This window comes from Panthera tigris, chromosome A3, assembly GCF_018350195.1.
Source record: "Panthera tigris isolate Pti1 chromosome A3, P.tigris_Pti1_mat1.1, whole genome shotgun sequence".
Classification (NCBI taxonomy): Eukaryota; Metazoa; Chordata; class Mammalia; order Carnivora; family Felidae; genus Panthera; species Panthera tigris.
The window spans coordinates 100421520-100437859 of NC_056662.1; the positions used below are offsets into that span (position 1 = coordinate 100421520).

General features: G+C 38.1%; 1 protein-coding gene across 15 annotated transcripts in view; it reads left to right on the forward strand.

Moving 5' to 3' along the window:
- The window catches only part of RMND5A (required for meiotic nuclear division 5 homolog A), a 78465-nt gene that overhangs the window by 23569 nt on the left and 38556 nt on the right, over positions 1–16340 (forward strand). For 7 of the 15 annotated variants that reach the window (XR_006215866.1, XM_042981922.1, XM_042981921.1 and 4 more), the window contains exons 3-6: positions 4813–4917; positions 11317–11355; positions 12585–12719; positions 14498–14598. Coding sequence is in view for 14 of the 15 variants with exons in the window: in XM_042981922.1 (XP_042837856.1) it covers positions 4813–4917; positions 11317–11355; positions 12585–12719; positions 14498–14598 (380 nt within the window). In the remaining variant the exon portion in view is untranslated. Of the gene's footprint in view, positions 1–4812; positions 4918–4955; positions 5257–5676; positions 5792–11316; positions 11356–12584; positions 12720–14497; positions 14599–16340 lie in introns of those variants that run through there. The other 8 variants (XM_042981920.1, XM_042981925.1, XM_042981926.1 and 5 more) reach the window with 7 other exon arrangements.

Genomic DNA, 16340 nt, shown 5'->3' on the forward strand with positions numbered 1-16340 from the left:
AGTCCATGTTCTTTAGAAGATTATGGTCTAGTTGGTCACGTAAGAGTGCTGCTTGTACACGTGAAAGAACTGGAAAACTTCTGAGGCAATGTAAAATAAATTTGCATGGGATGGGCTTTGCTTACTGTAAATGGAAGATCATTGTGCCCTTGTTTAAGTTTTGTGGAGTTGGTATCTTAAATTTGACTTGGAAGAGCAGGTAAGATTTCAAAACAGCAGAGTGAGGTGTGGTTTTCTGCAAGGCTGAGAAGGAGGCTGAACAACAGTGAAATAAATGCTGGACTGTGAAAGACTCTCAGGGACTGACTCAATTGGAGTGGCTGCCTTATCAGGAAAAAGCAGGATCAGGTTGATGGAAAGCCTAATGATTTGAGATTAGGGGAAAAGGGAGTGAATGATTTAAGCAGTTGCTTAAATCATTTGCTTGCCCTCATTAAATAGGGTGAAATTAGACTAAGGAGAAGTCAGGAGTAGGAAGATAATAGCTGTCACTTACTGAATTTTGACAATGTTCCAGCTACTGGGCTGAGTGCTGTACATATATCTATATTCTATGATGCTGGTACTTTTTTCCCATTTTAAGACTCAGATATTAAGTAACATACCCCAGGTGTGCAGCTTGGAAGTGCTGAATCAGGTTTTGGAAAAAGATCTCACTCATGAGTCTGTGCTTAAACACTGTGCTAGGAAATCAGTTAGGCCTTTGCAGGGGCAGTAGTGTTTTAAGGGCAGAAAATAAGGGTTAAAAAGTAGTTTTAAAAACTATTGGCCTAGGTGCGCCTGGCTGGCTTGCTCAGTTAACTGTCCAACTTCAGCTCAGTTTATGATCTCACGGTCTGTGGGTTCAAGCCCTGCATTGGGGGGCTCTGTACTGACAGCTTGGAACCTGTTCAGATTCTGTATCTCTGTCTCTTTCTGCCTCTCCCCTGCTCGTGCTCTCTCTTTCTCTGTCTCTCAAAAATGAATAAACATTAAAAAAATAATGATAAAATAAAAACCATAAGCCTAAGCTGATATTCTACCAGTAGATGGAGCATCTGCATGGGTGAGGCAAAATGCTGACTATGTTAAAAAATGGCATAAAGCTATAAAAAGTGAAATGTAGAATATTTAAGATAGTTCTGTGTGAACCATCTGGAACTGCCTTTTATGTAGGTTTGACTGTGGCATGAGAGGAGAAAAAGATACCAATGGGAGAAAAGGTGTTGGATTTAGCCATATAGATACAGAGTGGGTGAAGTCAGATATGTACTAGCTCTAAAGTTTTGTTATGTAATGGATAAATCCTTATGTAGTAGAGAGATGTTACTGGTAATGAAGGAAAAAGGAAATTAAAATGACTAGAAATGGAAATTTCACTCTGAGAAGAAAAAGACCTAAGTTGAGTTCTGAAATATAGACAGATAATTTGATAATATATTTTGAGTGGAATTTTTAGAATTACTGAAAAGGAATGGTTAACAAAATTATGAAAAAGGCAACAATAATAAAAAGCCAGGAATATAGTGCCCTAGAAATAAAATAAAACATGTCAAACTAACTCCTCTCCCCAAATTACTACTTAGTAATGCAAGGAAATGGAGTAGACTATGTGTCTAAATAAAAATCTCATACCTTTGTGGTCAAGATGGAAGATGTTTGTTTTTAAATTATGTGATTTGACTGGGAGCAGCTGCATTCTCAATACCTCATTGGGTTTGGCCACAGTGCATGGTCTGAGGATGGATCTGACCCCCCGGGCTTGGCCACAATTGTTTGCTTCAGGGTGAGTACCTCAAAGTCCTCTTGTAGGACCTTTTTCATTAGAGCTCTTAATGGAAGGAAGGGCTGGGAATGTGAGCCTAGAAGTGATTAGTAGTCCTTGAAAGAGTCTGGTCTGTTGTAGGAAACAAAACGCTTTCGCAGAGAGAAATAGAAGCAAAAGGTGGGGAGGGAATGAACATTTTTTGAGGTTCAGTTACCCTCTTACCTACCCCTGGTTACCTGGGCGTCCTTCAAATCCAACTTGTTTGGGCAAAACAGACTTCTGTTTATAAGAACGAAGAGTCCTGACTCATGTAAGCAGCTAGATGCTCTCTGCGTCTCTTCACTTGTGTTGGGCTCCATTTTCTCTGAAACAATAGTGGTTTTGCCTTTTTCAGTCTGAAGATCATTCTCAAAAGCGAAGATGAGTTAAGTTCTGTTTTCTTTGCCATCTGTTACATTACGTCATTAGCTGTAAGCTCTGGGCCTGTATTGTTCTTACCCTGTTTCAAGCGGAATGAAACTATATTCTTTAGTTGGTAATGATAATTATTTGCATTAAAGTATAGTCCACAGTGGAAAGCCTACACCTTTGCAATCACGTCTCCTATTAGGATACAGGATCAGATAATCCCACTGAACCTGGGGGTGGTACAGACCCACTTTGGCCTGAGGCCAGAAGATGAAATAGCTAGCTTATTCTAGAGTCCTGGTCAGGTTGGGTTGAGAGGGAAAAGGGATCTTACACCCAGTAAGTTGTGCCAACTAATCCAGTGTGTAATTGTATTCAAGTGATTTTTAAATTAATGAATTTGTTATTAATGCTTCTGTTAATGTGTTTTTTGTTTTTATTTATGTTTTCTAAAATGAAGACTCTCTTAAATGTAGAATCAGAGGATTTGGTGGCAAGGCCTGGTTTTTGATTCAGCTACTGTGTATTGAAGGCTTATTGTGGGATAGGTCCTGATAGATATTTTAGGATAAGTTATTATCAACACTTTGTAAGATAGGGATGATTGTCCACAGATACAGATGGGAAAACTTTGATCAAAGAACTAGAAAACAAATGGAGGAACTGGGTAAATACTCAGATTTTATGACTTTGAAGAAACTTCCTCAGTTGGAGTTCCTTGAGAGAATTAACTCCTGGTGTCCTTGGGTAGCCACTGTATGTATGAATTTCTCTCGTGTGCATCTAGAGTGGAAAGAGGTATGTGACATCTTTGGGAGAATTAGTAAAATAGTCCCTCAGATTTCTGTAATCTGTTCAGATAAGGAGGCAGTCAGACCAGAGCAGGAAGGTATGTAAAATAATTGTGAGGGATAAGGATGCAAATGTGACAGATGGTTAGATTGTGGGGCATTTTAAGGATTTTAAAAAGCCCAGCACAGAAGTCTGGCATATCTCTGACCACACCACATTACTCTCCCCTTCGTTTATAAGGTAAGAACTTACTAGTGTGGCTTTCCCCTCCTCCTTCCTTGATTTGGCACAACCTACCTCTCTATTTTGAAAATAAAAATAGAGGTATGAATATCCTAGAGAGGACAGAATGGAATGTCTAAGAAGGTAGTATCTACATCTAAAAATTCATCTACAAATGCTGATTATGACACACTACTGAGTTTATTTTCCAGCCATAGTTTGCAAGGCACTGCTGGCTGGTATATGCCCAAATATGGGTTATTTTCATCTGAGGACTTGCGCCTCATCATCAGCTTTACTAGGTTTGCTGCATTTTTCCCTGAAAAGCTTATACCAAATTCCAGTCCTACCAAACATGTACGGTAGCAGCCCTGTTTTCTCACTTCTCACCTATACTTGGTATTATCAGATTTAAGATTTCTTAAATTAATCAGATGTGAAATATTATCTAGTTGTATCAATTTGCATTTCCATCATCATCTTCGGGGTTGAACATCGATTCATGTGTTTGACTATCAGAATGTCTCTCTTTTGTGAATTTCTTATTCATTGTCCATTTTTTTCAGTTAGGTTGTTTGTCTTTATTATTGATTGGGGGATTTTGATTGTTCTCATTTTGGGAGGAATTTTAAAAAAACACCTCTTTTGGATGTATGTAAAATATGTACATATGTTAAGTAGATTTCTTTTTCTAGATTGTGTGTAACCAGAATTCAGGTCTTTTTATTCCCTATTAAGCATTTTTTTGCAGTTTATCTCTGTCTCTCACTGCTAAACCAGATTGACTGGATGCTTAGAAGGGGAATTGATTCCTGGTATGTGCAACAATAGCACATTGTTAGGTTTATAACACCAATTTTTCTTCAAAAGTAGGTAGTTTTTTAAAATATTATTAATAGTATTAAAGAATTTGTACTTAAGAATTGAAACATATTCTGAGTTTTATCATGTATTGTTACCACTTTCTCAATAATTATAATCTCATGAACTGTATTTCGGAAGTGTATTGGTTTTGGATGGTGAACAGTCAAAAACAGTCCTTAAAGTTTAACCAGTGTGTAAGCATGTTCGTGATGTGGCCAAAGAGGATGATCTGTTTAGATTTCATAGTTTTGTAATTTTTTTTTTTTTTAAGTTTATTCACCTATTTTGAAGTAGAGAGAGGGAGCACACGGAGAGAGAAAAAGAGAGAATCCCAAGCAGGCTCCTCACTGTCAGTTCAGAGCCCGATGAGGGGCTCAAACTTAAGAACCTGAGATCGTAACCTGACCTGGAATCAAGAGTCGGCTGCCTAACCGACTGAGCCACCCAGGCACCCCTCATAATGTTTTATTAAAGCCATTTATTCCTTCTCTGTCTCAGCTTCCAGATTTTAAAACTTAAATTCATCAAAAATATGAATGACACGAAGTACATATATGAGGTAGTATATGAATTCGTGTATTCTTGAGTTTCTTTCTAAGCTATAACATCCTCTTCAGACAGACACACCCTCGAATGTGTGCTCTTTTGCTTTTGATTCATGTTTGAATCCTGCTTTCACCTTTTAAGAACCTCTTCTCACGTCCTTTTTTCTTTAAAAATATGAGAGGGAAAAGTACAGTAAAACAGAAGTACTAATAATAGATATTTCTTTTTATTAGCCACTTCTTGGCTTCTGTGCAATGCTACTGATTTCCTGCAGCCATGCAAACGAATTTGGTCACCTAGCAACAGAAGCTGGAACTGATCCTAGCACTGATGCAACAGTAAGAACGTGCAGTTATAACAAAAGGAGTTCTAACACAGTGTTGCATTTCCTCAACCGCTTTTTATAATTTTAGCTGTAATTTTTACTATAGGTGAACAGAAAATAAGCTATGAAAGTATTTTATTTTCTTAGTAGTCTATACTGGAAAGTCAGAACGGCAGAAGGGAGCTCAGAACATTTCATCTAGTACATTGCTTATTCATGCTTAGTTATATTTTCCAAACCTACCAAATAAGTTATAGAACTTGAATGTAGTAAAAAGACATCCTGAGCGTGAGTGTTTGATTTTTTTCTTACCCGTGTAACAGGGACCATGGCATACCTTATGGAAATAAAGGTATGTGAGGGGCATAGTAAAATTGTTTAAATTTGTTTAAATATTAAATTTTAACATTTCCAAATGGTCGAATTTTACTTTTTTATGTATATTAAGAGAAGATTTGAAGGATTTTTTTTTTTAATGTTTATTTTGAGAGAGAGTTGGGGAGGGAGGGAGAGAATCCCACCAGACTCATTGTGGATCCCGACTCGGGTCTTGATACCATGAACTATGAGATCATGACCTGAGCTGAAATCAAGAGTTAGAGGCTTGACTCAGTCGCCCAGGTGCCACAAAGGAATTCTTGAGCAGTTACTATCTGATGGTAGCTATTAAAATTTGGACTTAATATGTACTACCAAATGAAATAGTTTCTTTTAACATGTCCTGTCCTTTGAGCTGATAAGTATGTCTTCCAAAGTTGTTTCATTTCTTTCCTACAGAACAGATACCTTATAAATTTGTTGGAGATTGATGGGATTGGAGAATAATTACTAAATGAATATTTGGAAGTCTGAAGACTATGTTTGGATTGAATGAGGTCGACAGATCAGTGAGGAATCTTTCTTATGTAGTCTCAATAATTCTTGCTTATAGGTTACACTTAGACATTTAGAGAAATACTGGCAGATTCCTGAGTTTGTTATAAATGAAATATATAAATATATAATATAAACGAATATATAAATATGTATGAAATATATAAATGAAATATCTATGAATGAATATGTAAATATATATAAATCAAATATATAAATGAAATCATCTTCAGATACCCATTCCTTTATTCATTTGAATGACCATTTGCCTGGGGCTTTGTGTACCCACAGATACTGGACAGTATTAGAAGAGGAACAGAATTAGCACCATCTCTACTTCTAGCGTTCTAGTGGTCATAGACGGCATAAAGCTACAATAATCTACTCAGAAGCATTGGTAAACTGTTATGAAGGCATCTCTCAACAGGCAGAATCTCATACGCTGATTTGAAATTAGAGAGCCTTATCCAAGCATTTGTGGCCTTTTCTTCAGTGCTGGGGCAACCTAGATTTAGTACGCGTGTGGAAGCTATTGCTTTAGCGTCTCGGTGCTTTGTATTATTAGTATTCTTTACGTTAAGTACTAGACCAAGAAAGATGTTTATAAAAAACAAGTAAATAAAAATTTAGACTCTGACAGTAATTTTGGATTGTTCATTTTGGTTTTTGTCTGAATAAGTCTTAGTCTTAATGTATGTGTTGACATCTAAAAATAGGGTAGATAGCTCTTTAAAGAAAGAGATGCTCAGTTTGGGAGAGGACAACTCCTTCATTGTAGTAATTGTAAATGGTAGGTGATTAGTAGTTCCTGCCTGTTGTTGTATGTGCTATAAAATAATCCTGTGTTTCTTGGTCTGATTTAAGCAGTGATTTCCTAGGATTATAATTTCAGTTAAATCTAAATGATCTTATCTAATTAAATTTATGTACTTAAAAAATGCAAGAAGGTTATTAGGGGGTAATGCCTATGAAAGATTTAGGGAATGGAAATAAAATTGGTCAGGGAAAGCTTTTAGACCACAAAGTAGACTTTTCTTCCTTTACTCTTGATGTTCAGAGTTTACTTACGGTATCATTTTCTATCTAGAGAACCTATTATAACAGTTGTTTCAGAGCAGGTCTTCTGGCAACAAATTCAGCTTTCCTTTATCTGGGAATGTTTTTATTTCATCTTCATTTGTAGAGGATATTTTTACTTGACATAAAATTCTGGGATGACTGTTCTTTTCTTTCAGTACTTGAAAAACATGCCACTTCTTTCTAGTCTCCATGGTTTCTGTGGAGAATTCTATAAGCAGTGCATCACTTTTCTCTAGCAACTTTCAAGATTTTTTCTTTGTCTTCAGTTTTCAGCAGTTTGATTGTGAGGTGTCTGGGTTTGAATTTCTTTGAGTGTATCCTTTTACAAGTTTGCTGAGCTTCTTGAGTCTGTAGGTTTATGTCTTTTGCTAAGACTGGGGAATATTTTTTTCTACATTACACTCTTCTCTCCTTCTGATACTCTGATGAAGTGCATGTCAGGTGTTTTTTGTCCCACAGGTCTCTGACGCTCTCTTCAGGGTTTTTTTGTTTATTTTCATTATTTTCTTAATGTTTATTTTTGAGAGAGAGAGCACAAGCAGAGGAGGAGCAAAGAGAGAGGGAGACACAGAATCTGAAGCAGGCTCCAGGCTGCAAGATCATGACCTGAGCCGAAGTCAGACACTAACTGACTAAACCACCCAGGCACCCCTTTTTATTGTTGTTTAGATCATTTCTATTGATTTTCACTGACTTTTTGTGTTATCACCTCCATTCTATTATTGAGTCCATCCAATGAGTTTATTTTGATTACCGTATCTTCTGTTTCTTTGCTAAGACCTTCTGTCTTTTGTTTGAAAGTGTTTGTTCTTCCTTATTAGAGCAGTTTTATAACTTGATATCTAAAGTCTTTGATGATTTCAGTGTCTTTGTTCTCTTGGCATTGATGTCTGCTGAACATTTATTCCCATGTGAGTTTAGATTTTCTTAGTTCTTTGTATGCCAAGTAATTTTGGATTGTATCCTGGACATTTTTAAATACAGTTGACCCTAGGGGCGCCTGGGTGGCTCAGTCGGTTAAGCGGCCGACTTCGGCCCAGGTCATTATCTCGAGGTCCGTGAATTTGAGCCCCGCGTCAGGCTCTGTGCTGACAGCTCAGAGCCTGGAGCCTGTTTCAGATTCTGTGTCTCCCTCTCTCTGACCCTCCCCCGTTCATGCTTTGTCTCTCTTTGTCTCAAAAATAAACGTTAAAAAAAAAAAATTAAATACAGTTGACCCTTGAACAATATCCTGCGCAATTGAAATTCTGCATATAACTTTTGACTCCCCCGAAACTGATAACTTACTGTGACCAGAAGCCATACTGATAACATAAACAGTTAACACACATTTTTAAAAATGTTTTTATTTTATTTTTGAGAGAGAGAGAAGAGAGAGAGCAAGCAGGGGAGGGGCAGAGAGAGAGAGGGAGACACAGAATCTGAAGTGGGCTCCAGGCTCCAAGCTGTCAGCACAGAGCCTGCCTGACTCGGGGCTTGAACCCACAAACTGTGAGATCATGTCCTGAGCCAAAGTAGGACGCTTAACCGACTGAGCCACCCAGGTGCCCTAACACACATTTTGTATGTTGCATGTGTTATATACTATATTCTTACAGTAAAGTAAGCTAGAGAAAAGAAAATGTTACTGAGAAAATCATAAGGAAGAGAACATACATTTATCTTACTGTATTTATCAGAAAAAGAATTCACATATAAGTGGATCTTTGTAGTTCAAACCCATGTTGTTCAAGGGTCACCCATGTTATGTTACGAGATTCTGGGTCCTGTATAAATTCTATGGAGAATGTTAATGTTTTTGTTTTAGCAGACAGTCAACCTGGTTGGGTTCAGGCTGTAAGTTCTGATCAGTCTTCTCTGAGTTGTAATTTCAGTGTCTGAGCTATTTTAATGTGTCCTGTTTGTATGCCAACCAACAGCCATTCTGGGACCTGGAATTTAGTTCTGTCCCCTAGTTTAATTTTCAAAGTCTGGCATATTCCTTAGGGTCAAACCCATGCACATGAAACTTGAGAGTGAACCCAAGGGTTCAGAAACAACTTTAAAGGGTCATGTTGTTTAATTCTTCCCTCTCTGGGATCTCCCTATGACTTTATGGTTCTCTGGGGCTGCTGTTTTGGTCATTCAGCCTGAAAGCTGGGGCTTTGTTTACCCTGCTCTGTGCATTTACTGAGATTATGCCTGTACCTGGGGGTGGGTGGTAGAAGGACAGAGAGCAGATGCAGTAGAGGTTTTTGCCTCTCCTTCTTGGGACCACAGCTCCTCTGATTAGAAAGGACCCCCCCTCTCAGAGTTTTAGGTTGCTCGCTGTAGAGGTAGATTTCTAAAGATTTCCTCCCAAGATTCTTGTCCCCTGGTTATTCAGACATTAATCTAGTTACCGCTGTGAAGGGACTTTACAGGTATAATTAAGGTTACTAAGCAGTCGACCTTAAAATAGGGAGATTATCTAGGTGAGCCTGGTATAATTCACATGAGTTCTTAAAAGCAGTAGAGGTTGGTAGAAAGAAATTCAAAGTGTGAGGGATGTCACCTCTGTTGTTGGCTTTGAAGATAGAGGGGGCCATGAGCTAGGGAATGTGAGTGGCTTCTATAAGCTGAAAACACTCCCTATGCCAGTTAGGAAACAAGGACCCTGGTCTTAAAACTGCATGGAATTGCATTCTGCAAGAACCTGAATGAATCTGGAAGCAGATTCGTCCCATATTCTCGAAACAAGAGCCTAGGTCACCGACACCTTGATTTCAGCTTCGTGGGACCTGGAACAGAGAAACTGCTGGAGCCTGTTGGACTTCTGATCTATCAAGCTGTGAGATAATAAAATTGATTTAAATTAACAGTCAAAAACTAGTGCACCTACAGACTGCCTTGAGCTAGAGTTGCAAGAAAATGGAGGGGAAAAACATGTGATTTCCCTTCCTGTCTTTCTGAACAGTAGGAGAAACCCATTCCTGTTTCTCATGCCAGAACTAGAGGGCTTCTCCTGGAGTTCTGTGTCCATATTCTGGGTGCCTCATTCTGTGTTTTGGCTGTATTGCATCCAGGCTGAGAGGTAGTGGTGGGAGAAAAATAGTAAACTCACTACTAGTTCTGTGATCCTCTTCTCAATCCACTTACTACTGTTATGGTCCCTGACTTGCGATGATTTGACTTAAAATTTTTTGACTTTATGATGGTGTGAAAGTGATAGGCATTCAGTAGAAACTGTACTTGGAATTTTGAATTTTGATCTTTTCCTGGGCTAGTGATACTTTGCAGTATGATCCGCATTATAGTATTCAATAAATTACATGAGATATTCTATACTTTATTATAAAATAGGCTTTGTGTTACATGATTTTGCCCAACTATAGGCTAACGTAAGCATTCTAAGCATGTTTAAGATAGGCTAGGCCAAGTTACGATGTTTAGTAACTTAGGTGTATTAAATGCACTTTCAATTTACCTTATTTTCAACTTATGAGTTTATCAGGATGTAATCATAAGTGGAGGAACGTATGTAATTACTTTTTAAAAAATTAATTAATTGGGGCGCCTGGGTGGCTCAGTCGGTTGAGTGTCCGACTTCAGCTCAGGTCACGATCTACAGTTCGTGAGTTCGAGCCCCGCGTCAGGCTCTAGGCTGATGGCTCGGAGCCTGGAGCCTGCTTCCGATTCTGTGTCTCCCTCTCTCTCTGCCCCTCCCCCATTCATGCTCTGTCTCTCTCTGTCTCAAAAATAAACATTAAAAAAAAATTTTTTTTTAAATAAAAAAATAAAAAAAATTAATTAATTAATTGAGAGAACAAGCAGGAGAGGAGCAGAGAGAGTGGGAGACAGATGATCCAAAGCAGGCTTTGTGCTGACAGCAGCGAGCCTGATGTGGGGCTTGAACTCACAAACTGTGAGATCATGACCTGAGCTGAAGTCAGCCACCCAAGTGCCCTTGTAGTTACTTTTTAGTGTCCTTAAATGGCTGCTGCATTCATTCTGTCCTGATTTTATAACTGTATTCAGTGGGATAGAGTGGAATGTGTTTACATGATCTTACCCAGAACTGGAACTCTTAACATGTGTTTTGAAAAAATCCTCTATTTTCTTATAAAAGGAACATTTGTTCTTTGTGTGGAGAGTGGTAATCTCCAGTGATAATCTCTGCTAAAACTTTAATGTGTATTCTTTCAGGCTTTTTCCTAAGCTTTTACAAGAATTTCTTTTTTTTTTTTTTTTTTTTTTTTAAACAAAAATGGGGTCATAATTTTGTAAAACTTGCTTTTTTTTCCCTTAAGGTGTCCTGGGCATTTTTCTGTGTTAGTAGATGTAGAGTAATGAACCTCACTTTTTCATTGTGAATGGTAATACTAGAATAATAGCAACTACCATTTCATTTAACCAATAAGGGAGTGTATTAATTTGCCAGGGCTGCTGTAACAAAATGCCACAGACTGGGTGGCTTAAACAGACCTCTATTTTTCCACAGCTCTGGAGACTGGAAGTTCAAGATCAAGATGCTGGCAGGGTTGGTTTCTTCTGAGACCGGTCTTCGTGGCTGGTAGATAGCCATCTTCTCCCGGTGTCTTCACATGGTGTCTTAGTCCATTTGAACTGCCAAAACAAAATACCATAGACTAGGTTATTTAAACAACAGAAATTTATTTTTCTCACAGTGCTGAGGACTGGGAAGTCTAAGATCAAGGTGCTGGCCAATTCATTTCCTATTGAGGGCAGACAGCCTCCTTCCTGGCTTATAGATGATTGCCTTCTCACACTGTCCTCACAGGGTAGAGAGACAGAGAACACTCTGGTGTTTCTCCTGTTGTCTGATAAGAGCCCTAGCCCTATCAGATTAAGGCCCCACCCTTGTGGCATCATTTAACTATTATCACTTCCTCACAGATGTCTCTAAATACAGTTACGTTGGTGGTTGGGGCTTCAATGTAGGAATTCCGGGGGTTGGAGATGGGGACATCTAGATATTCAGTTAATAACACATGGCCTTTCCTCTGTACCTGTGTCCTAATTCCCTCTTTTTATAAGGATACCAGTCCTATTGGATTAGGGCTCACTGTAATGACCTCATTTTAATTTAGTGAGGTACTGAGAATTAGGACTTCAACATGGGAATTTTGAGAAGATGAAGTTCAGCCCATAATAGGAAGGTACTTTTATTTTCTCCACTTAAGGAAGCTGAGGCTCAAAGACTTTGACTAATTTGGCGAAGATCACACAGCTAGTAAGAGAGAGAATGAGGATTCAAACCCAGGTAGATTAGCCTCAGAGCCTGCTCTCTTAATTACTTGGCCATTTTCCCTCCCCCCGACCCCTACCTTGGCACGGCAGTTGTTGGGCCTTGCCGTGATTATTTAATCCTGTGTTGGGCGTATGGGTTTTCTCTCTTTTCCAGTTAGTGCTGTATTGAACATGTTTGTATAGTTAGCACTGTATACCTGAAAATATTGCTGTATTCACTAGAAATCAGTTTATCCACAGAAATGATTAAATGTATGTATTTTCCCAAATCCCCTCTGAAAATATACCCATTTACTCTTCCAGCAATAATCAGTGAGGGTGACAAGTTTTGGAAAGCAGTGGAAAAACTACTTCTTGTGGTAGGCTGCAGATAATTTGAATTGGGTACTTACTGTGGATATCTGAGTGAAACGAAGGGTATTCTTTCTGTTAGGTAGGGTGAAGATCATATAAAATGGTATATCCTAGTCAACTCATGATTTGTTTTCTTTTTTTCAGAATTTTGATTCTGACATTAGCAGTGTGGGAATAGATGGCTGCTGGCAGGCAGACAGTCAGAGGCTTCTCAATGAGGTGATGGTAGAGCACTTCTTTCGACAAGGGATGCTGGACGTAGCTGAGGAGCTCTGCCAGGTAACAGTGTGCCTGCTAACAGTGTGCCGGTGGGTGAGAACATGATACAAAATGAGGGAACTCAGGGGAGTTTTCTTTTGGCCACAGACAGATTTTTAATATGTTAAGTACCAGGGCTGACCTCATTTTACTAGGAAGTCCTTTTTTCTTTTCTTTTCTTTTCTTTTTTTTTTTTTTTTTTTTGAAGAATTTTTTTGTGTTTATTTTTGAGAGAGAGCACGTGAGAGCGCGAGCAGGGGGAGGGGCTGAAAGAGAGGGATACAGAGGATCCGAAGCAGGCTCTGCACTGTCAGTGTAGAGTTCAGTGTGGGACTGGAACTCATGAACTATGAGATCATGACCTGAGCTGAAGGCAGATGCTTAACTGACTGAGCCACCCACATGCCCCACAGTTCTAGAACTTCTTATTTGAGTTGTTTTTTTTCCTTATTCCTGCCTCATCACAGCGGTCCCAGGTAATCAATCAAGGGGTCAAAAGTGATACTACTTCCTCCATTTCCTCTTTTGTTAGGGAAGGTAGTATAGCAGAGAAGAAGAGGATAAAGAAGTTTACATATGTTCTGCTGATCTGGCCCAACTTGCAGCATTTTGTTTATCAAATAAGTTTCAAGCTAAAATTTACTTCAGTGAGCAGCTTTGCCTTTTATTGCTAGTAGATATGAGCCTAAGGATCTCAGAATAGTTCATCCATTCTACTTAGTTGTAATAATGGCAGCTGCCATGTATTTAGAGCCACAGGTCAAGCCCTGCCTTTATTCCTTACTGCAATCCTGTGAGGCAGAAATTGCTTCCATTCTACAGATAAGGAACCCAAGGTCTGGAGAAGTAGCTTGCCCAAGGCCATATGGGTTCTTCGTGAAGAAACTAGGATTCAGTCCCAAATTCATGTGTCTTCAAACTCCCTTTTAGTCCACCATATGTTATTGTATTTTCTGTTTAGAAAAATGAAGGACTATAAAAATTAAATAGTTTAATGTCAATGTGTAAGCTAGACCTCTAATCTAAGCCTTTTCTTTTTTTTTTAAGATTTTATTGTTAAGTAATCTCTACACCCAGCGTGGGGCTTGAACTTACGCCAGGATCAAGAGTTGCATGCTCTACTGACTTAGCCAGCCAGGCACCCTTCTATTTTAAATAATTCGGAAAGCCAATAATTCAAGTCTTTCTCTGTACCTTTATGGGAATTTTGTGTGTGTCCATGTAAATTTCCTAAAGTGAGTTGTGTCTTTTAGCGTTAAGCTTATTTATAAGTAACAAAGACCCAAAATACCACTGGCTTAAAAATAATGGATTATATTTCTCTTGCACAGAAATAGGAAGTAGTAAGCCATCCACAGCATGTATAGTAGCTATGCTCCATGAGGCTTTTGGGGACCTAGCCTCCGTGTAGCTCTGCTGTTACTAAGGTGTCCCCTGTCCTTATGGTCCAGGATAGCAACCAGAACTCTAGGTACACCTTTTGGTATTCCAAGAAAGGGCAAAGAGTACATGTTTGTATTTCACCGGCCAGAACTTCCATCTCGCAAAGTCATACTCCATACAGTTACGGAGTACAGCTTTATTCCATACAGTTATGTACTCGGCTAAAATCTGGGGGCTCTGCTACTTTGGGAAAGAAGAAGGAATGTTAGTAGGACTCAGTCATCAGTCTGTACCATAGAAACACACGTTAAAAACTATTTTTTAATGGCTTGCATCATATTTTATAATTTAGAATATGCTTTTAATATATTTCTTTGTCTGATTACTGCTAACAAAAGTTCTTTCTGTTTTTTCAGGAATCTGGTCTTTCTGTAGACCCAAGTCAGAAAGAACCGTTTGTGGAGTTAAATAGAATTTTAGAAGCATTAAAAGTCAGAGTTCTGAGACCTGCTCTGGAGTGAGTTCCTATGTTTGTTTTCTTTTGAATACTTGGGGAGAACTCTCTGTAAGGAAACTTAATTAGAAAACACATTAGAGATTTTGACATATATCTGTACCCCTCTATATATCTCACCTGGGGTAGACTTCAGAGAAAGTGAGGAAGAATTATTTTCTTTCTTTTAGCAAAGTGAGAATGGGGGATGGACAAATATGAGAAAATGGTTAGAGCCTTCTTATCAGTTGATCTGAATTCCCAGAAGAGAAAAAGGGTTTCCTATATCCAGGCTATTCTACTACTTTAGACTAGCATTGTAACTGAAGTACTATTGTTCAAGTGGTCTCACTTTGATATTTGAACCTCCATAATGTGCGGGGTTCTGTGCTAGCATTCTAAAAAAAACAACTTAATTGGCTATTGGAACTAAGTGATATGCAGGAAGACTGCAGATATTGTTATGAAGGAGTTCTGTGCTCATTACTACATTATAAAATTAATGATTCACTGTGAACTTGTCATTGATATGAATTATCTTAAATTACTGAGTAAGCTATAAGTAATACCCTAGAGCAGGATCAAGAAAGGTTTTTTGTCAAAGGCAAGACAGTAAATATTTTAAGTTTTGCAAGCCACATAAGGTCTCTGTCACATATTCTTCTTTGCTTTATTTTACCACCCTTTAAAAATGTAAAAAAACAAAACAAAAAAACCCACAAAACCATCTTGGCCATCTGGTATATAAAATGGGCAGCAAGCCATATTTGAACCTTAACCATAATTTGCTGACCCCTGTCCTAGAATTTTTTAATGTGAGGATTACCAGGTGGTTTAGAAAAAAAACCAAAAACTCATAAAATAAAAGGAAGAAACTGGATGATAGAAACAGTGATACTGTTATGGGGTTCTAGGCATAGAATTCTGGTATTTTAAAATTGGAAGTATTTGAGATTATTGTTTTCAGAAAAAGGTGGGAAGATTCTTGATTTTTTTTTTTTTTTTGTAAAATTCCACTAACCTATTTAATTCTGCATATTTAGTTTTCTGTTTCTGATCATTTATGAGTTCTTAAAAGATTTGCAGTGTTTTGAAACCAGCTCAGATGAACATGTAGAGATAGATTCCTGTGTACATTTATAAATGATAAATTCCTGTATACATTATAAATATGAGGCAGGTAGGTCCTGTGTCTTTAAAGATAGACATCAAATTGTACCACTGTGTATGGCATACATTACCTTTACAGTTTTTTTGGGTTTTGTTTTTTAGCAGATATTAGATTTTGACACACCTGGGAGATTAAATTCTGTCAAGTACCAGTCATAACTCTTAAATAGCCACTCTCCCATCTACTTTCATGTTTTACCTATATGATTAAACATCTATAGAGAAGAGTGAGGGAGCCTAAATATAGAAATGTATGGGTTTTCCAGTTGTTACATAATGATTTGGAAATAATATTTGGGTTATTCAACTGATAGTCATTTATCCGTTAATTTCTCAGGATTTTTTTCATCAAATTTTTGTTGAGTGCTTACCATGTGCCACAGACTGTGCTGAGTATTTAGACCACCTCAGCTCTCAAAGTACTCAAGGCGTTTCCCTTTTGGAGTGAAGAAAATTGATAACACCCTTTTAACTTTATGCTTTTTCTGTAAGATCTAAGATTCTTACTGATAACTATATCATATGTATCAATTATTTCTATCAATGTTTTCTGTTAACTGGTAGCCTCAAGCAGTGCCTCTCAGGCAAAGGCAGGG